General features: G+C 47.6%; 1 protein-coding gene across 3 annotated transcripts in view; it reads right to left on the minus strand.

Moving 5' to 3' along the window:
- The window catches only part of LOC141164459 (uncharacterized), a 218,317-nt gene that overhangs the window by 142,362 nt on the left and 52,676 nt on the right, over positions 1-23,279 (minus strand). For 2 of the 3 annotated variants that reach the window (XM_073649764.1, XM_073649782.1), the window contains exons 5-7: positions 3,639-3,764; positions 320-382; positions 103-177 (exon numbers count right to left, since the gene is read on the minus strand). In XM_073649764.1, coding sequence (XP_073505865.1) covers positions 103-177; positions 320-382; positions 3,639-3,764 — 264 coding nt within the window. The remainder of the gene's footprint in view (positions 1-102; positions 178-319; positions 383-3,638; positions 3,765-23,279) is intronic. The other variant, XM_073649773.1, reaches the window with a different exon arrangement.

Raw genomic sequence — 23,279 nt, forward strand, 5'->3', positions numbered from 1 at the left:
CCCATTTTGGCGACACTGGATGGGACTGGCGTAAAAAAACAGAATTCTGATGAAAACACCTTCATAAATCGGGGACTAAATCTTGACAAACATAAAACTTACTGCAACATGTGCAACAGAAAAATATGTTCCTGAAGAAGGAGATTAGAGAATCGTTTAGGAGACAATCCAGGTATCCTGCAAAACAACAGAAAGGAAAAAGCTTTGCAAGAAATGATATAAATCGACACCAGCGCCATCACGTTCAACGGTAATCGGCTTCCCACAGTCACAGATATGGGGCTTTTTATATATGAAGACGTAAAGCTGGATCACTCACCACGAGATCTCAATATGTCAAAGAGGAGCATGATGGGGATCAGGATCAGTATGTAACAAATTCCTAAGGAAAGAAAGAAGATTTCTCATGTTGTTGGTAGATAACGGGCGACCTGAACGGGAAGTCACACTCCAACCTTCCTGTACAACATGTCCTCCGATTCCCCCAGATTCTCTACTTGTTACCAGTGAATGGGAATATTATTGTTCACAACGAGGTTATGAGAACTTCTACTGGTCCAACAGCTGCGGGGTTGTTATCTTCCCCCATTATCCTACACTAATGAGTGTAGAGAGGGTTTGGCCCCATGTGCTGGCACTGGATGTACTTGAGGCACGGTGGGGCGTTTATGCAGGAGTTTCCAGAAGAAAGGTTGGGGCTTGGACCTGGGGTTTAGTTACAGTTCAGAGTAGCTATCGATGGAGTTAAAAGTTTAGGGGCAACAAGTTACTGCTGCATTATAGGAGCTGAAACAGAGACGCTCAAAGAATTTTAGTGAATTAGTGGCAGAATCTGCTTGGTAGGGATTACTGGAAGAAGATGGCCGTGGTGACATCGGAGTGCTGTCTACAGAAGAGAAAGGAGAGACTGATGTGTGAGAGACTGCCGGGAGCAACTAGGATGGCCAACTGGGATGTGAGAAGAGTTGTCCTGTATGGAAGGATATGTGAGAAGTGTCCGCTATGGGGGCTTAGTTACAGAATACTGAGGCTTCCCCGGCAGGGACACCAGAGGAAGCTGCTGGACCATTACTGGTATCTGACATAGAGAGGTGAAGATATGTGCCAAATGTATTCATCTGTGGAACTGGAGAGAACTGATAAGCCATGTACTAAAGCCTGAATCTGCAAAACCATTCCTGTATGCAAAGGTCTGTGCCGCTATCAACAGAACCTTGCCGCTACATCAGCTCCTCAGCACTGGCACCACCTACATCAGCTCCTCAGAAATGGGTCCACCTACATCAGCTCCTCAGCACTGGCACCACCTACATCAGCTCCTCAGAAATGGGTCCACCTACATCAGCTCCTCAGCATTGGCACCACCTACATCAGCTCCTCAGCATTAGCTCCACCTACATCAGCTCCTCAGAACTGGCTCCACCTACATCAGCTCTTCAGCACTGGCTCCACCAACATCAGCTCCTCAGAATTTTCACCATCTACATCAGCTCCTCAGCAATGGCTCCACCCACATCAGCTCCTCAGCACTGGCTCCACCTACATCAGCACTGGCTCCACCTACATCAGCTCCTCAGCACTGGCTCCACCAACATCAGCTCTTCAGCACTGACTCCACCCACATCAGCTCCTCAGAATTTGCATCATCTACACTAGCTTCTCAGCAATGGCTCCACCTACATCAGCTCCTCAGCACTGGATCCACCAACATCAGCTTCTCAGCACTGACCCCACCTACATCAGCTCCTCAACACTGGCTCCACCTACATCAGCTCCTCAGCACTGGCACCACCTACATCAGCTCCTCAGCACTGGCTCCACCTACATCAGTTCCTCAGCACTGGCTCCACCTACATCAGCTCCTCAGCACTGGCTCCACCTACATCACCTCTTTAGCATTGGATCCACCAACATCAGCTCCTCAGAATTTGCGCCATCTCCATCAGTTCCTCAGCACTAGCGCCATCTACATGGGCTCCTCAGTATTGACCCCACCTACATCAGCTCCTCGGCACTGGCTCCACTTACATCAGATCCACAGCACTGGCTCCACCTACATCAGCTCCTCAGCACTGACTCCACCTACATCAGCTCCTCAGCACTGGCTCCACCTACATCAGCTCTTCAGCACTGGCTTCACCATCAGCTCCCCAGAATTTGCACCATCTGCATCAGCTCCTCAGCACTAGTGCCATCTACATCGGCTCCTCAGCATTGACCCCGCCTACATCAGCTCCTCGGCACAGGCTCCACTTACATCAGATCCGCAGCACTGGCTCTACCTACATCAGCTCCTCAGCACTGGCTCCACCTACATCAGCTCCTCAGCACTGGCTCCATCTACATCAGCTCCTCAGCACTGGCTAACCCTACATCAGCTCCTCAGCACTGGATCCACCAACATCAGCTCCTGAGCACTGACTCCACCTACATCAGCTCCTCAGCACTGACCAAACCTACATCAGCTACTCAGCACTGGCTCCACCTACATCAGCTCCTCAGAATTTGCGCCATCTACATCAGCTCCTCAGCACTGACCCCACCTACATCAGCTCCTCAGCACTAGCTCCACCTACATCAGCTCCTCAGCACTGGCTACCCCTATGTCAGCTCCTCAGCACTGGATCCATCAACATCAGCTCCTCAGCTCTGACCTCACCTATATCAGCTCCTCAGCACTGGCTACCCCTACATCAGCTCCTCAGCAATGGCTCCACCTACATCATCTCCTCAGCACTGACCCACCTACATCAGCTCCTCAGCACTGACCCACCTACATCAGCTCCTCAGCACTGGATCCACCTACATCAACTCCTCATCACTGGATCCACCTACATCAGCTCCTCATCATTGGCTCCACCTACATCAGCTCCTCAGCACTGACCCAACCTACATCAGCTCCTCAGCACTGACCCAACCTACATCAGCTCCTCAGCACTGCCTCCACCTACATCAGCTCCTCAGCACTGGCTCCATCTACATCAGCCCCTCAGAATTTGTGCCATCTACATCATCTCCTCAGCACTGGCTCCACCGACATCAGCTCCTCAGCACTGACCCCACCTACATCAGCTCCTCAGCACTGACCCCACCTACATCAGCTCCTCAGCACTGACCCCACCTACATCAGCTCCTCAGCATTGGCTACCCTTATATCAGCTCCTCAGCACTGGCTACGCCTACATCAGCTCCTCAGCACTGACCTCACCTACATCACCTCCTCAGAATTTGCACCATCTACATCATCTCCTCAGCACTGGCTACCCCTACATCAGCTCCTCAGCACTGGCTCCACCTACATCAGCTCCTCAGCACTGGCTCCACCTACATCAGCTCCTCAGCACTGACCCCACCTACATCAGCTCCTCAGCACTGGCTCCACCTACATCAGCTCCTCAGCACTGACTCCACCTACATCAGCTGTTTAGTGCAGTATATATGGTGTTTAATGTGCCCACAGTGCGGTATATATGGTGGTTTAGGTAATGTGATGGATCATTTGATTCTCAAATAAAATGTTGGGAACAGATGGAGATGAAGCCACTAAGATAAATCTAGATTCACGGGAAATAAAGTCTCCAGAGTGGAGCACTCAGTGACTGATATAAGTGATATATTACACCGCCATATGTTCTTACCGCTGCGTATGATGCTGATGCTGCAGATCTCAGTTACGATGGCGGTGAAGTAATTAATCTGACTGGCGACATTCACGCTCCGATCATCCAGCTGGTAGCAGGATCCTGGTCGTATAAAGATATGTACTGTGTGCGAGAGAGGAAACCTCTGACATATGGATCTATAGTGTCCCGAGAATTATTAAGACTAACTATGTCTACGGTGACCTGATGGCGGTCAGTGACTGTACACTGCAGGCGTCATTTACCGTATAACCACTGCAGGCGTCATTTACCGTATAACCACTGCAGGCGTCATTTACCGTATAACCACTGCAGGCGTCATTTACCGTATGACCACTTCTGACACCAGAGATTTTGAAGTGTAATCGAGGACACCCACAAGCAAGAAATCCACATTGCTCAACATACGGCCACATAGTCACAGAATTTTGCACCACAGACTTGAAATCCACATTGCAGAGAAAAATTAAATTAGGCGTCTGCTTAGTTTTTTTGTTCTTTAACAACTTAAAATGTCAGCAGCACTGACATCGCCTGCCGCTCCTGCCCTGCCACTCCTGCCCTGCCGCTCCTGCCCTGCCGCTCCTGCCCTGATGCTCCTGCCCTGCCGCTCCTGCCCTGCCGCTCCTGCCCTGATGCTCCTGCCCTGCCGCTCCTGCCCTGCCACTCCTGCCCTGCCGCTCCTGCCCTGCCGCTCCTGCCCTGATGCTCCTGCCCTGCCGCTCCTGCCCTGCCTCACTTGCCTTGCCGCTCCTGCCCTGCCGCTTCTGCCCTGCCTCTCCTGCCCTGTCGCTCCTGCCATGCCGCTCCTGTTCCACCATCAGCCTCCATTTCCTGCTGCAGAGATGACATCCTGACACATGGATATGTGACTGTGGAGGACAATCACTGGCTGAGGCACTCATTTACTGCATGTCGAGAAGGCTCAGGAAGTAGAAATCGATGGAAGACCCATGAAGTGTGATGATGGCTGTAGTCAATCTTTTTAAAATTTGATGATACTGGAAAATTCTAACAATTTGCTACTCACTTCTCGCATATTGCCTAAGTTGTCATCAGGAGGTACTATAATAGTCTGTGTAAAAGCAGAAGCAGGGAATGCAGCATCCATTTTGGCGTGAATCTGGACAGCGACAGGATATCAGAGCTTACAGCTTAGTAATAGAGATAGGAAGAGAAAGCCATAACAGACTGAAAAAACTGTCCAGATAGTGTGTGTGACAGCACAGTAGTAAAGTGACAGCACAGTAGTAAAGAAGATTAGAGTGTGAGGAAATGATAATACAGATTTAATGGATGAGGAAATATAGCAGAGTCACTGCGTCTGCGAGGCAGGAGAGGCACTGTGTCTGCGAGGCAGGAGAGTCAATGTAAGGGAGCAGACAGACTGCCGTATAACTTGTGCAAGCATCGTTTCGCAGTGCACGAACTGGCTGTCTGCTCTCCTGACCTGAGCTTGACAGTGTGGTGTATTTCTGTGCTGCTGTCAAGCTGTCGATGCTCGCACGAGTTATGCGGCCATCTATCTGCGCCCTAATATGTGTCCTCATGCTATTTCATCCTAAACAAAGGAAAATTACCAAATTCTGCTCCTCCTGTCACACACTCCCCACAGCCACCATCACACCAGGACTATGAGAAGCTGCAAATGACGTGCCCCCTGGGCCGTGGGGTACTTGGTAGCCGGGCCGGTCGGTGCTGGGGGATGTCACAATGGCAGTGACCCGCTCCGTGACTGAGGGCGGTCAATCAAAGGGGAATAAAGAGCAGATCCTCTGGAGCTGATTGTGACGCAGCAGAGTTGGTTCAGCTCTCCACAGGCAGAGCTTAGCTCCAGGTTTGTGTAGTGGTGATGTTATAGATGAGGTAGATATTGCTGTGCAGTGTAGCGCAGGTGATAGCGCAGATAATAACTCCAGGACACAGTGGGGGTGCAGTCTCCAAGGTTTACTCATGGTTATCACATTGCTCCTGGCTACAACTGCCAGATTATAACCACCTACGTCGTCCTGCGTTCACCAAGGGAAGGGTTCAGCAAACTCCCAGGTATCTCCGGAGTACTTGACGGGACCCCATTCTGTGTACCTTCCTCGGTCGTCTTCCTGCACTGGCTTTCACCCTCCTGCCCTGCGCCTCGCATCCAGTGTTCCAAGCCAGTAACCTCAGTTTTTGGTGGGCAACCTACAGTCCCCTGAATCCTGTGTGGCTACCTTTTTGGCGATTTAGTTGCAGCTATGAGCAACTACACCCTGAAAGTGCAGAAGCCTCCAGTTCCTAGCTGAGCCTTGTAGTTCTACATTAGTTTAGGGGCCGGTCCCCTCTGTGGCCTGATCCCTCCACATTCCTGCAGATTCGGGCGCACGGGTGGCTTCCTCACTCGCCATGCCCCTGGGATCCCCTCACTTCTGGAGCCTTCCGCTGCTCCCTTCCTCTTCAGCCTTTCCTCCTGGACCTCTCACACTAGGCCCGCTTTTCTCTCTGAGCAGAAATCCTACAGAGCTCCTGCTCCCACTACTTCTCCTATCTGACTGTTCTGTCAGACTGCTCTGACCACTCCCAAGATGGCTCCCCTTTTTATACTCCTGTTGAAGTGCTCCCCTGTGCTTCTTCCTCCACCCACACCCACTACATGGTTCCACCCTCCAGCCAGGGACCAGGGACTGTGCTCTCCCTTAGGAGCATTCTCGCCCTTCCCTCCTGGAGTGTAATGGATGCAAATGTGTGGGTCCCGGGTAGTACTCCCTCCTTAACTGAGAGTGAGAGACCTCACCTCTGGGTGAGATGCAGTACCTCTGTGGCGACTGAACCCTCAGGGGCGCCACACAAACATGTGATGTGGGGTATAATACCATCACTATATGAGATATCAGCCATGTCTGCAGTGTGAAGACAGGGGCAGTGAGTGAGGCTGGTACATGAGGTAGATAATGGAGGAGCTCAATGTATGAGGTAAAACGTCCCTCTGTATATGATGTAGATGATACTACACTAGTAAACGAGGTAGATAATGGAGGAGCTCAATGTCTGAGGTAAAACGTCCTTCTGTATGTGATGTAGATGACACTACACTAGTACACGAGGTAGATAATGGAGGAGCTCAATGTCTGAGGTAAAGTGTCCCTCTGTATGTGATGTAGATGACACTATACTAGTACACGAGGTAGATAATGGAGGAGCTCAATGTCTGAGGTAAAACGTCCCTCTGTATAGGATGTAGATGACACTATACTAGTACACGAGGTAGATAATGGAGGAGCACAATGTCTGAGGTAAAACTTCCCTCTGTATATGATGTAGATGACACTACACTAGTACACGAGGTAGATAATGGAGGAGCTCAATGTCTGAGGTATAACGTCCCTCTGTATGTGATGTAGATGACACTACACTAGTAGACGAGGTAGATAATGGAGAAGCACAATGTCTGAGGTAAAACGTCCCTCTGTATAGGATGTAGATGACACTACACTAGTACACGAGGTAGATAATGGAGGAGCTCAATGTCTGAGGTAAAGTGTCCCTCTGTATGTGATGTAGATGACACTACACTGGTACACGAGGTAGATAATGGAGCACAATGTCTGAGATAAAACATCCCTCTGTATGTGATGTAGATGACACTATACTAGTACATGAGGTAGATAATGGAGGAGCACAATGTCTGAGGTAAAGTGTCCCTCTGTATGTGATGTAGATGACGCTACACTAGTACACGAGGTAGATAATGGAGGAGCTCAATGTCTGAGGTAAAACGTCCCTCTGTATAGGATGTAGATGACACTACAGTAGTACACGAGGTAGATAATGGAGGAGCACAATGTCTGAGGTAAAACGTCCCTCTGTATGTGATGTAGATGACACTACACTAGTAAACGAGGTACATAATGGTGGAGCACAATGTCTGAGGTAAAACGTCCCTCTGTATATGATGTAGATGACACTACACTAGTACACGAGGTAGATAATGGAGGAGCAAAGTGTCTCTCTATGTGATGTAGATAACAGTATACTAGTACACGAGGTAGATAATGGAGGAGCACAATGTCTGAGGTAAAACGTCCCTCTGTATATGATGTAGATGACAATACACTAGTCCACGAGGTAGATAATGGAGGACTCAATGTCTGAGGTAAAACGTCGCTCTGTATGTGATGTAGATGACACTATACTAGAACACGAGGTAGATAATGGAGGACTCAATGTCTGAGGTAAAACGTCCCTCTGTATGTGATGTAGATGACACTATACTAGAACACGAGGTAGATAATGGAGGAGCTCAATGTCTGTGGTAAAACGTCCCTCTGTATATGATGTAGATGACACTACACTAGTACATGAGGTAGATAATGGAGGACTCAATGTCTAAGGTTAAACGTCCCTCTGTATAGGATGTAGATGACACTACACTAGTACACGAGGTAGATAATGGAGGAGCTCAATGTCTGAGGTAAAACGTCCCTCTGTATGTGATGTAGATGACACTACACTAGTACACGAGGTAGATAATGGAGGAGCTCAATGTCTGAGGTAAAACGTCCCTCTGTATATGATGTAGATGACACTACACTAGTACACAAGGTAGATAATGGAGGTCTAAATGTCTGAGGTAAATAGTCACTATGTATATGATGTAGATGACACTACACTAGTACATGAGGTAGATAATGGAGGACTCAATGTCTAAGGTTAAACGTCCCTCTGTATAGGATGTAGATGACACTACACTAGTACACGAGGTAGATAATGGAGGAGCTCAATGTCTGAGGTAAAACGTCCCTCTGTATGTGATGTAGATGACACTACACTAGTACACGAGGTAGATAATGGAGGAGGTCAATGTCTGAGTTAAAGTGTCCCTCTGTATGTGATGTAGATGACACTACACAGGTACACGAGGTAGATAATGGAGGAGCTCAATGTCTGAGGTAAAGTGTCTCTCTGTATGTGATGTAGATGACACTACACTAGTACACGAGGTAGATAATGGAGGAGCTCAATGTCTGAGGTAAAGTGTCCCTCTATATGTGATGTAGATGACACTACACTAGTACACAAGGTAGATAATGGAGGAGCACAATGTCTGACGTAAAGTGTCCCTCTGTATGTGATGTAGATAACACTACACTAATACAAGAGGTAGATAATGGAGGAGCTCAATGTCTGAGGTAAAGTGTCTCTCTGTATGTGATGTAGATGACACTACACTAGTACACGAGGTAGATAATGGAGGAGCTCAATGTCTGAGGTAAAACGTCCCTCTGTATGTGATGTAGATGACACTACACTAGTACATGAGGTAGATAATGGAGGAGCTCAATGTCTGAGATAAAACTTCCCTCTGTATATGATGTAGATGACACTACACTAGTACGCGAGGTAGATAATGGAGGAGCACAATGTCTGAGGTATAACGTCCCTCTGTATATGATGTAGATGACACTACACTAGTACACGAGGTCGATAATGGAGGAGCTCAATGTCTGAGGTAAAGTGTCCCTCTATATGTGATGTAGATGACACTACACTAGTACGCGAGGTAGATAATGGAGGAGCACAATGTCTGAGGTATAACGTCCCTCTGTATATGATGTAGATGACACTACACTAGTACACGAGGTAGATAATGGAGGAGCTCAATGTCTGAGGTAAAGTGTCCCTCTATATGTGATGTAGATGACACTACACTAGTACACAAGGTAGATAATGGAGGAGCACAATGTCTGACGTAAAGTGTCCCTCTGTATGTGATGTAGATAACACTACACTAATACACGAGGTAGATAATGGAGGAGCTCAATGTCTGAGGGAAAGTGTCTCTCTGTATGTGATGTAGATGACACTACACTAGTACACGAGGTAGATAATGGAGGAGCTCAATGTCTGAGGTAAAACGTCCCTCTGTATGTGATGTAGATGACACTACACTAGTACATGAGGTAGATAATGGAGGAGCTCAATGTCTGAGATAAAACTTCCCTCTGTATATGATGTAGATGACACTACACTAGTACACGAGGTAGATAATGGAGGAGCACAATGTCTGAGGTATAACGTCCCTCTGTATATGATGTAGATGACACTACACTAGTACACGAGGTCGATAATGGAGGAGCTCAATGTCTGAGGTAAAACGTCCCTCTGTATGTGATGTAGATGACACTACACTAGTACACGAGGTAGATAATGGAGGAGCACAATGTCTGAGGTAAAATGTCCCTCTGTATGTGATGTAGATGACACTACACTAGTACATGAGGTAGATAATGGAGGAGCACAATGTCTGAGGTAAAACGTCCCTCTGTATGTGATGTAGATGACACTACACTAGTACACGAGGTAGATAATGGAGGAGCTCAATGTCTGAGGTAAAACGTCCCTCTGTATGTGAGGTAGATGACACTACACTAGTACACGAGGTAGATAATGGAGGAGGTCAATGTCTGAGGTAAAGTGTCCCTCTGTATGTGATGTAGATGACACTACACAGGTACACGAGGTAGATAATGGAGGAGCTCAATGTCTGAGGTAAAGTGTCTCTCTGTATGTGATGTAGATGACACTACACTAGTACACGAGGTAGATAATGGAGGAGCTCAATGTCTGAGGTAAAGTGTCCCTCTATATGTGATGTAGATGACACTACACTAGTACACAAGGTAGATAATGGAGGAGCACAATGTCTGACGTAAAGTGTCCCTCTGTATGTGATGTAGATAACACTACACTAATACACGAGGTAGATAATGGAGGAGCTCAATGTCTGAGGTAAAGTGTCTCTCTGTATGTGATGTAGATGACACTACACTAGTACATGAGGTAGATAATGGAGGAGCTCAATGTCTGAGATAAAACTTCCCTCTGTATATGATGTAGATGACACTACACTAGTACGCGAGGTAGATAATGGAGGAGCACAATGTCTGAGGTATAATGTCCCTCTGTATATGATGTAGATGACACTACACTAGTACACGAGGTCGATAATGGAGGAGCTGAATGTCTGAGGTAAAACGTCCCTCTGTATGTGATGTAGATGACACTACACTAGTACACGAGGTAGATAATGGAGGAGCACAATGTCTGAGGTAAAAAGTCCCTCTGTATGTGATGTAGATGACACTACACTAGTACACGAGGTAGATAATGGAGGAGCTCAATGTCTGAGGTAAAACGTCCCTCTGTATGTGATGTAGATGACACTACACTAGTACACGAGGTAGATAATGGAGGAGCTCAATGTCTGAGGTAAAACGTCCCTCTGTATGTGAGGTAGATGACACTACACTAGTACAAGAGGTAGATAATGGAGGAGGTCAATGTCTGAGGTAAAGTGTCCCTCTGTATGTGATGTAGATGACACTACACAGGTACACGAGGTAGATAATGGAGGAGCTCAATGTCTGAGGTAAAGTGTCCCTCTGTATGTGATGTAGATGACACTTCACTAATACACGAGGTAGATAATGGAGGACTCAATGTCTGAGGTAAAACGTCCCTCTGAATAGGATGTAGATGACACTACAGTAGTACACGAGGTAGATAATGGAGGAGCACAATGTCTGAGTTAAAACGTCCCTCTGTATGTGATGTAGATGACACTACACTAGTACACGAGGTAGATAATGGAGGAGCTCAATGTCTGAGGTAAAACGTCCCTCTGTATATGATGTAGATGACACTATACTAGTACTCGAGGTAGATAATAGAGATGAGCGTTGTTCTACTCGAACTGTTCGCCAATCTCAAATTCGAGCTGTTTTGGGCGGTGTTCGAGCCGTTCGGCGAACACGAACAATTTGAGAAAAATTCGGCTGTTCGAGGTTATGTTCGATAACTGTTCGTGCACCAAAATCATAACTGGATTTTTTCTCAGTAATGATGAAAATTAATGTTAATACGCAGTTTGAGTGTACAGCGGGGTGGGGGGAGGGGCAGGGGATGGATCTCTGCAGGAACAATGAAGATCTCCATTTTTTTTTCTCTTTCCCGCATTTGCAGTGGGGAGGTGCAATCTGTCAGCCTATCAGCAGCGCACACACGGAGCGAAGTGCTTTTTTTCACACAAGCAAGGGCATGTGTCATTGGCAGTGTATGTCACATGTCCTTGCCCTATAAGACCAAGCCATTTTCCCCGTCGCCACCATTTTCTCACTGCTGCAGCTGCGTGTTAGACGGCACCGCTGTTGCTGTGTGCGCTATACCTTGTTAATTTCAAGCCAATTTTCGCACAAATCTACAGATAGCTTGGGAGTAGGGAATAGTTGTGATTGCAGTCCTTTTAAGGACTAGGTTACAGCATTTCCTACGACTTTTATCAGGCAGGTCTGTGCTCTTAAATAGATAGATTGTGGGAGTAAAGACTAATTGTAATTGGAGTCCTTTTCAGGACTAGGTTACATCAGTTCCTATCAGTTTTTGCCAGGCAGGTCTGTGCCAGTGCTGTGCAAGTTTTTTTCACAGCATTTGGCTGAATCTAGCAAAGCTAATCCTTTTTGGCCTATTGCAGAGTGTGTTAGTCAGTGGAGTAGCCTATCAGTGTTGCAAGATATACCACCTGTGTATAGAATACCAATTTTTTTACTGCACCTAGTGAAGTAAAATCTTTTGGGCATAGCATCATTCTATTAGTCCATCTATACTGACCTCCATCAGGTTGCAAACTGAATATATTTTTTTTCTGCATCTACCTCTGAAAAAATATTGGGCTTCTAGCAGTGTGTGGGACTTTCTCTATTAGTCCATCTATACTGACCTCCATCAGGTTGCAAACTGAATATATTTTTTTCTGCATCTACCTCTGAAAAAATATTTGGGCTTCTAGCTGTGTGTGGGACTTGTTGTATTAGTCCATCTATACTGACCTCCATCAGGTTGCAAACTGAATATATTTTTTTCTGCATCTAACCCAGCCAATAGTTTTGGCCTAATACCACAGTTTGGCCACTCAGCTCTGCTCGGTTACCATCCATTGTTTTTTTGTGCAAACAACTCCAGAGTTGTGAATTAGTTAACCACCAAAATGAGTGGAAAAAGGCCTGCTGCTGGTGGAAAGGGGAATAGGCGTGTTGGGAAGGGGAAAAAAGGTTGTGTCCGTGGGGTAGGTGTTAAAGCAACAGTAACATCTGCAGAAGAAAGACCATCTTCCAGCCAAACTAAAATGTCTACTTCTTTTAGCGGACAATGTGATAAGATCCCTTTCTTACGGCCACGCCAATCGCTACAAATTCCAGATGAGGAACAAAAACAGCAGGTGCTTCAACGGATATCAAGTGCTCCTTTAAGTGGGCTCTCCTCCACATCAACTTCAACATCACAAATACTCCAGTCCTCAAAGGTGTCACCCAAATCGCACTTGCTTCCTCACAGCTCCCAAATCTCCAGCTGCCCGTCTGAGTATGAGGTAGAACAGATGGTTGAGTCTGCAGAGCTGTTTACTCATACTATAGCCTGGGAATCAGAGGTCGACTCCAGCGCTTCTGTGAATCCAGACGAGGAAATGATCTGCACTGATGCCCAGAATCTTTATGAGTCGGATCCAGGACCAGACGCAGAAGGTTCTGACCATAATGTAGACCCTCATTCCCAAACTGTAACTCCTGTTGGTGGAGACAATGAGGAAGACGATGAAAAGACTCCAATACCTGATTGGAGCGACAACTTTATAGTTTTTTGTCAGGGCAGGAACAGGTTGGCTCTGAGGACGACGGGTGTGATAACACACAGGGTGATGATGATGAGGTTGGAGATCCCACTTACTGTCAACCCACAGTCAGCCAAGAGATGAGGTCAGCAGAAGAGGTGGAGGAAGATGCTAGTGACGATGAGGTCAGGTTGCGCCTTCCTGGACAGAGACGTAGTACTCGAAGCACGTCAACAACTGCATCCTCAAACACAACTCTGCCTCTCACCACAAGTCGTGGTTGCTCTTCAGGTCGCATGGGTGCTAAGCCTTGCATAGCCTGGGCATTTTTTCAGATCGATATAGATGACCCAACTCGTGTTATCTGTAACATTTGTCAGCAAAAGCTAAGTAGAGGCCAAAAAATACATAGTTTGAGTACTTCATGCATGAACCGGCACATGGACATGAAGCATAAGTTGCAGTGGGAAGCTCAGTGTGCTACAATGCGGCCTAGCCGGCCGGGCCAACCACCGTCTGCCATATCTTGTGCATCCGCGGCCTCTTCATCCTCTGTGACTGGGGGGACAGCAGTCACACCTGTTTTGGGGCGCAGACCTGCCACCTCTTTACCCGCAACAGCCAGCGTGATTGGCAGGTCATCATTTTCTTTGGAGGTGGTAACAGCAGCTGGTGTTGAGCGCTGTCCGACATCAATAGCACCACCTTTGGATCAAGGCAACCTAACATGTCCGCCTGCATCTTCCTCACAGACCGGCAGTTTGCCGGGGACACCCTTATCAACCCCGTCTAAGCACAATAGCCAGCCCTTGGTCCCTCAGATGTGGACAAGTAAAAGACCATTTCCTCCTAGCCATGAGAAAGCTAAGAGGTTGAATTTCACCATCTGCAAGCTCTTGGCTACAGAAATGCTGCCTTTCCGCCTGGTGGACACAGAGCATTTTCGAGACCTTATGTCCGTCGCAGTGCCCCAGTACCAGATGCCCAGTCGGCACTACTTCTCAAAGAAAGGTGTGCCTGCGCTCCACCAGCATGTCGCACACAACATCACTGCTTCTTTGAGAAACTCTGTGTGTGACAGGGTGCATTTCACCACAGACACTTGGACGAGTAGGCATGGACAGGGGCGTTACATGTCGCTGACTGGGCACTGGGTAACTATGGTGACAGCAGGACAAGGGGCTGCTGTCCAAGTCTTGCCGTCGCCACGAGTTGTGCGTCAATCCTCTTTATGTCAAAGTTCCTCCACTGCTTCTGCCTCCTCAACCTCCTCTCGGTCTTCCACCTGCACCCAAAGCCTGTCTGGTCATGCCACAAGCTTTCTAACTGCGCAGAAGGGATCCTGCACACCTCCTTACTATGCTGGCAGTAGGGCTCAACGTCATCAGGCGGTTTTTACATTGAAATGTCTGGGAAATGTGAGTCACACAGCTGAGGAGTTGTGGTCAGCTCTGGAGAACCAATTTCATGAATGGTTGTCTCCACTGGACCTGAAACCAGGGAAGGCCGTGTGCGACAATGCTGCAAACCTGGGTGCGGCCCTTCGCCGGGGCAATGTCACACACGTGCCTTGTATGGCTCACGTGTTGAACCTGGTTGTCCAGCAATTTTTAGCCCACTATCCCAGACTAGATGGCCTTCTGCAGAGGGCACGGTCGCTGTGTGCTCACTTCCGCCGTTCGCATCCCGCAGCTCAGCGACTTACATCTCTACAGAAGTCGTTGGGCCTGCCACTTCACCGGCTAAAATGCGATGTGCCTACCCGGTGGAATTCAACTCTGCACATGTTGCAGCGACTGTGGCAGCACCGACAAGCCCTGGTGCAATACGTTCTGACGTATAGCCTGGGCCAACGAGATTCAGAGGTGGGGCAAATCACGCTGGAGGAGTGGTCTCAGATCAGGGACCTATGCACCCTTCTGCACAGTTTTGAAATGGCGACGAAGATGTTTAGTGCTGACGATGCCATTATCAGCATGACTATTCCGGTGATTTACATGCTGGAGCACATGTTAAACAGAATTCGGAGTCAGGTGGTGGCACAAGAGGAGGTGGAGGAAGTAGAGGAGGAGGAGTTGTATGCGGAAGGGCTAACATCTGCAAGGTCCAGACGGTCGGCAGCACCAAGGCGGCAGGCATGTGAGGGTGGGGGAGATGGTTTTACCAGGGTGCATGGTAGCAGCCAAACTAGTGAGGAAGGTGCAGGAGCCCAGGAAGAAGTGGAGGACGAACTGATGGAAGACTCATCAGATGAGGGAGACCTTGATCACATTTCTGTTGTGCGAGGTTGGGGGGAGAGGACAGAGGAAGGAAGCATGATTGTTACCTCGCCACCAACACAACAGGGACTTGGTGCTCCTGGATGCGCAACACACATGAGTGCCTTCTTGCTGCACTACCTGCAACATGACCCTCGAATTGTGAGAATTAGAAATAATCCTGACTACTGGGTTGCCACACTGTTAGATCCCCGGTACAAAAGTAAATTTGCAGAAATTATTCCTGCCATAGAAAGGGATGCACGCATGCAGGAGTATCAGCAGAGACTGTTGCAGAATCTTACATGTGCTTTTCCACAAAATACCAGTGGTGCACGTAGTGAATCTCACAGTTCCAACTTGCCAACCGTGGGACCGTCGAGTGTTCAGCACTCAAACCATAACAGAACCACAGTATCTGCTGGTAACATCAATTTGGCGGAATCATTTCACCACTTTTTTAGCCCATCCTTTGCAAGGCCACAGGAGACAAGAAGTCTGACACATAGTCAACGCCTAGAGACGATGGTACAGGAGTATCTCCAAGTAAACATTGAAGCCACGACTGTGTCACTGGACCCTTGCTCTTTTTGGGCTTCCAATCTGGATAAATGGCCGGAGCTAGCCACTTACGCCTTGGAGATCTTGTCATGCCCCGCAGCCAGCGTTCTGTCTGAACGTGTGTTCAGCGCTGCTGGTGGTGTGCTGACAGATAAGCGCACGCGGCTCTCCACTGATAATGTAGACAGACTCACGTTCATAAAGATGAACAAATCATGGATCCGAAACGACTTTTCTACCCCTGTGTCATCCTGGGGAGAGTAAAAGCTTGATGATTGTTTAAAATGACCCTACCAACCGTTTTAAGCTTTCAAATTACTAATCATGTTTATCTGTATCTTGACTGGAAAATAATTTGGGCTTTGTAGCAGTGTGCAGCACTGATCCTATTAGGCCATCTATAATAAGCTCCACCAGATTTAAAATTAAAAATAATTTTTAGCTGCATCTAGCCCGGAAAATAATTTTGGGGCTCCGAGATGCGCAAGACACATAAGTGCCTTCTTGCTGCACTGCCTGCAGCATGACCCTCATATTGTCAGAATTCGAAGTAATCATGACTACTGGGTTGCCACACTCTTAGATCCCCCAAACTTTTCGATCAACCTTTTCATTTTAATAAAGACCAAAAAAATGGTCATTTTTGAAATTATAAGCATTAGCAGGTTGTTAGAAACTGAAATCAAACAGTTTTCAACTCAAAACTTTATTCTAGGTGATGTTACATTTTCACATAGGACCCCTTGTTCGAAAGGAGCTTCTGAACTCTCTCGTCCATTGAAATTGTCAGGTTTTGGATGGTTTCTGCTTCAATTGTTTTGCATGAGGACAGAATACCCTCCCAGAGCTGTTGCTTAGATGTGAACTGCCTCCCGCCATCATAGACACTCCTTTTAATGATGCTCCAAAGGTTCTGAATGGGGTAGAGGTCAGGGGAGCATGGGGGTCACACCATAAGTTTGTCCCCTTTTATGCCCATATCAGCCAGAGATGCAGATGTTTTATGTGCAGCATGAGATGGTGCATTATCATGCAGAAAAATGATCTTGCTGTGAAATACACGGTTCTTCTTCTTGAACCATGGCAGGAAGTGCTGTTTGAGAAAATCCACATACATTATGGAGTTCATCTTTAGCGCCTTCAGGGATCCTAAAGGGGCCGACAATCTCTCTCCCCATGATTCCAGTCCAAAACATTACTCCACCTCCTCCTTGTTGGCGCTGTAGCTGTGTTTGCGTGGGGTGTCCATCAACCAGCCATCCTCCACTCCATCCATCTGGACCATCGAGCGCTGCACGGCACTCATCCGTGAACAAAACAGTTTTGAAATCAGTCTTCATGTAATGTTTGGCCCACTGGAGCCGTTTCTGCTTGTGTGAAGTGGATAGAGGAGGTCGACAGGATGGCATATGCACAGCTGCAAACCTCTGAAGGACCCTGCATCTTGTTGTTCGGGGGACGTTGGAGGCACAAGCAGCTCCAAAAACTTGTCTGCTGCTATGACAAGGCTTTTTTGCCGCTGCTCTTTCAACCTGACGTAATTGCCTGTAGGAGAGAGTTCTCAATTTGCCCTTATCAGCACGCACACGTGTGTACTGTGAATCAGCTACATACTTCTTGATTGCCAAGACACTTCATCCTGATCATCGCACAATGTTGATTGTAGTCATGCCTTGACCTAAACACTCCACAATTTGTTGCTTCTCAGCAGCCGACACATCCTTTTTCTTTCCCATTTTGGCAGAAAATGTAGGCTGCTTAATAATGTGAGACAGCCTTCTTAAGTAGTCTTGCCTTTCATTGGACACACCTGCCAAACTAATTAGCACAGGTGTCTGCAATTGCTTACAGTGATATAAAGAGTCCTGACACACATCACCATCAATGAGTTTAACTGACAAACAAACAAATTCTTCCCTTATCACTCCTAAACACTTTTTGCATAATAATTTGGAACACAGTGTACATGTGCTTTTCCACAAAACACCAGTGGTTCACGTAGTGAATCTTACAGTTCTAACTTGCCAACCGTGGTCTGTATGGAATTGTTCAATAAAGGGCCCAAAATTAAGATAACATAGATGGGAGAGGTCTCTATGAATAGGAATTCCTAAGTATTTGATACCCTGTGAGGGCCAGGCAAAGGGAAAGTTGGACTGGATGGAATCCTATATGGATTTAGGGAGGGAGACATCGAGGGCCTCAGACTTCGCTGCATTGATTTTAAAATTTGACCATGTAACAAAGTGATCTATTTCAGCCATAACAGCATGGATGGATATATGTGATTGAGTGATATATACTAGGACATCATCAGCAAATAGAGAGCACATGTACTCGGTGCCTCCCACCTCAATCCACCTAATATTGGGGTTATGGCGAATTGATGAGAGCAGGTGCTCCGTCACTAGGATGTATAAGAGAGGGGACAGAGGACATCCCTGCCTTGTCCCATTGGTGATTGTGAAAGGTGATGAAAATGTTCTGACGCACCCCCTGGGCCTTGGGACACCCGGAGCCGGACCCTTTTTGGTGGATGCTGGTGGTTGTAGTCTCCGTGGCGGCAACCCGGTTCCGTGGCTCAGGGCGGTCAAACCAGTGGCGGAACTATTTATGTGGTTTTGATGTTTAAATGTACGACTACGCCACCCGTGGATTGCGGTCAGAGTGAACCGCCGCTGCAGGGCAGACCGCTAAGGCTGGTGTTGTGGGTGCAGCAGAGCGTAGCATAACTCCCCACGGGAGGAGTATAGCCTCAGGGCAGTGTATGCGGAGGATGGGGGTGATGGTGCAGGGCAGCAGCAGTAATGACACGGAGTCAGTGATGCAGTCCAGGGCCTTTACTCACAGTTCTTATTATCCAGACCACGTCTGCAGGTAACGGCTGCCCACGTCGTACTGTGCTCACCAGGTGAGGGGCTCAGACAACTCCCAGATAACTTTGGAGTGCTTCACAGGACCCCCTTTGTGTGTCCTTTGTCTGGCCTTTCTTACCAACCCTTCTGTCCGGCTGCCTCGGGCCTCCTCTTGGTAAACTTGGCGCCAGTTTCCCTGACCCTATGTGGTGCCTTCCTAGCGGGTGTAGCGAGGGGCTGCGCCACATAAAATGTCACAGCCTCCTGTTTCTAGCTGAGGGTCGTTTCCTGCCTCCGCTAGTTTCGGGGACCGGTCTCCCCCTTTGGCCTGACCCCTCCACGCAGGTGGATTCTGGCGTGCGGTGGCGACTCGCCCGTCCGCACCCCTGAGATCCCTTCGTTCCTCGTTCCTGGAGCCTTCTCCGCTCCTCTTCCTTCCTTCTCCCTCTTCCAGGCCTGGGCCTCTGTTACTAGGCCCGCCTCCGGAGCAGAGCTCATGTAGAGCCCCTGCTCCCTGCCACTTCTGCTCAGACTTCTCTGCACTGAACTAAGATGGTGCCCACCTTTTATACTCCCTTCTCAATGCACCCAGGAGCTGCTTCCTCCCTGCTCCTGCACTACAGGGTTCCCCTTCCTCAGTGTTCCCTCCCCCCACTCCAGCCAGGGACAGGGACTGTCGTGCCCATCTCAGGGGCATATTGGTCGCCCTGCCCCACGGCAATGTGGTGTAATGCATGCAGGTGTCGGGTCCTGATCCACACTACATCCTTACCTGAGAGTGAGATATCACACCTCTGGGTGAGGTGCAATACCTCTGTAGCAACCGAGCCCTCAGGGTGCTACAGTTCCATTTATCTTCAGCCTAGGTGACGTATTGCGATACAGGGCCGTGATTTTGGCTATAAAAGGGTCCCCTAGACCCCTACCCCAAGCTTTTTAAGAGAATCATATATGGCGTGCCAGGAGACTCTATGGAATGCTTTCTCAGCATCCAACGAGAGTATCTAATTACAAATTTTTAACTGCATCTAGCCCAGGAAATACTTTGTGCCTAGTAGCAGGGTCTGCTAGTCAGCGGATTATCCCGGCTGTTAAGCAAGCTACACCACCTGTAGTTTGGACACTTCATTTTTTCAAAGGAAATGCTTCGGGACCACGGGATACTCAGTGAAGAGCATCAGGAGGCACCCCAAGGCATAGGGGCTGGGACTGGCAGTAGGATGTCTTGCGGTGGACAGCCGAGCTCGATCCTTATAAAAGCTTTTTAACTGCAGCAGCTTTAGTGGACGCTACTGGAGCTGGAATTACGCGGCTGCTGGCATGAGACTTGCCCTCCAATAGATCCTTGTAAATGGATTTAAAGTGTATTCATTCAAATTAGAGAGACAATTTAAATTAAAAAGCTTAGAGCTGCCTCCACCACAGGGGGGCTCGCTCGACCCACCAGCGGACAGGCACCAGTATTGGGAGAGGGGGGCTGGCCATCAGGGTTCACCGCGGCTCTGGCACAAACCCGGCGACACGGAGGTGGCACGGGCAGGAGCGGACTGGCCGTGTCGGCTTCTCACTTTTTGGATTTTAGAAGGGCATGACATGCCTATATCTGTGTCTCCCCCTCCTTTTACTCCTCCACCTCTTTTCTTTTCGCATGACTATATGTACTTGTCACTTTTCCATGTGTTAGTTATGTCTTCTGAGCAGTTTGTCAGCTTTTGGACACCTTTGAAGGTGTTTTCTATGTGTTTATATGTGTTTTTGTTTGCCTGCCATTGGTTTTAACGGTGTTCGAAGGTGTTCGACGAACAGTTCGACGAACAGTTCGGCGAACACACGGGTGTTCGACGAACCGAACCGAACTCGAACACTACGGGGGTGGCTCAACACTAGTAGATAATGGAGGACTCAATGTCTGAGGTAAAACGTCCCTCTGTATGTGATGTAGATGACACTACACTAGTACACGAGGTAGATAATGGAGGAGCACAATGTCTGAGGTAAAACGTCACTCTGTATAGGATGTAGATGACACTACACTAGTACACGAGGTAGATAATGGAGGAGCTCAATGTCTGAGGTAAAACGTCCCTCTGTATGTGATGTAGATGACACTACACTAGTACACGAGGTAGATAATGGAGGAGCACAATGTCTGAGGTAAAACGTCCCTCTGTATAGGATGTAGATGACACTACACTAGTACACGAGGTAGATAATGGAGGAGCTCAATGTCTGAGGTAAAACGTCCCTCTGTATGTGATGTAGATGACACTACACTAGTACACGAGGTAGATAATGGAGGAGCACAATGTCTGAGGTAAAGTGTCCCTCTGTATGTGATGTAGATGACACTACACTGGTACACGAGGTAGATAATGGAGAAGCACAATGTCTGAGGTAAAACGTCCCTCTGTATGTGATGTAGATGACATTATACTAGTACATGAGGTAGATAATGGAGGAGCACAATGTCTGAGGTAAAGTGTCCCTCTGTATGTGATGTAGATGACACTACACTAGTACACTAGGTAGATAATGGAGGAGCTCAATGTCTGAGGTAAAACGTCCCTCTGTATAAGATGTACATGACACTACAGTAGTACACAAGGTAGATAATGGAGGAGCACAATGTCTGAGGTAAAACGTCCCTCTGTATGTGATGTAGATGACACTACACTAGTAAACGAGGTAGATAATGGTGGAGCACAATGTCTGAGGTAAAAAGTCCCTCTGTATGTGATGTAGAGAACACTACACTAGTACACGAGGTAGATAATGGAGGAGCACAATGTCTGTGGTAAAACATCCCTCTGTATATGATGTAGATGACACTACACTAGTACACGAGGTAGATAATGGAGGAGCACAATGTCGGAGGTAAAATGTCCCTCTGTATATGATGTAGATGACACTACACTAGTCCACGAGGTAGATAATGGAGGACTCAATGTCTGAGGTAAAACGTCGCTCTGTATGTGATGTAGATGACACTATACTAGTACACGAGGTAGATAATGGAGGACTCAATGTCTGAGGTAAAACGTCCCTCTGTATGTGATGTAGATGACACTATACTAGTACACGAGGTAGATAATGGAGGAGCTCAATGTCTCAGGTAAAACGTCTCTCTGTATATGATGTAGATGACACTACACTAGTACATGAGGTAGATAATGGAGGACTCATTGTCTGAGGTTAAACGTCACTCTGTATAGGATGTAGATGACACTACACTAGTACACGAGGTAGATAATGGAGGAGCTCAATGTCTGAGGTAAAACGTCCCTCTGTATGTGATGTAGATGACACTACACTAGTACACGAGGTAGATAATGGAGGAGCTCAATGTCTGAGGTAAAACATCCCTCTGTAAATGATGTAGATGACACTACACTAGTACACAAGGTAGATAATGGAGGACTCAATGTCTGAGGTAAATAGTCACTCTGTATATGATGTAGATGACACTACACTAGTACACGAGGTAGATAATGGAGGAGCACAATGTCTGAGGTAAAAAGTCCCTCTGTATGTGATGTAGAGAACACTACACTAGTACACTAGGTAGATAATGGAGGAGCACAATGTCTGTGGTAAAACATCCCTCTGTATATGATGTAGATGACACTACACTAGTACACGAGGTAGATAATGGAGGAGCTCAATGTCTGAGGTAAAACGTCCCTCTGTATGTGATGTAGATGACACTATACTAGTACACGAGGTAGATAATGGAGGAGCTCAATGTCTGAGGTAAAACGTCCCTCTGTATGTGATGTAGATGACACTACACTAGTACACGAGGTAGATAATGGAGGAGCTCAATGTCTGAGATAAAACGTCCCTCTGTATGTGATGTAGATGAAACTATACTAGTACACGAGGTAGATAATGGAGGAGCTCAATGTCTGAGGTAAAACATCCCTCTGTATGTGATGTAGATGACACTACACTAATACACGAGGTAGATAATGGAGGAGCTCAATGTCTGAGGTAAAGTGTCCCTCTGTATGTGATGTAGATGACACTACACTAATACACGAGGTAGATAATGGAGGACTCAATGTCTGAGGTAAAACGTCCCTCTGAATAGGATGTAGATGACTCTATGTTATGCACACGCCCGGGCTGAGCGGCGTGTGCGTGTGATTGTAGTGATTCCACTGGACCATGAACCGGAGAGTGCCTGGAGGGGCGTGACTAAGTATCTGGCCGATCCGACCAAGATGGCACGACGGCATACGACGCCAGTGCACCAGGGAGAAACCGGGCAGAGGGACCAGGTGCTACTCCAGGTCAAACTCCGGACACGGGGGTTGACCCACAC

Source organism: Phyllobates terribilis, unplaced genomic scaffold, assembly GCF_046119375.1.
Source record: "Phyllobates terribilis strain yellow unplaced genomic scaffold, ASM4611937v1 Scaffold_1__5_contigs__length_1240528914, whole genome shotgun sequence".
Taxonomy (NCBI): Eukaryota; Metazoa; Chordata; class Amphibia; order Anura; family Dendrobatidae; genus Phyllobates; species Phyllobates terribilis.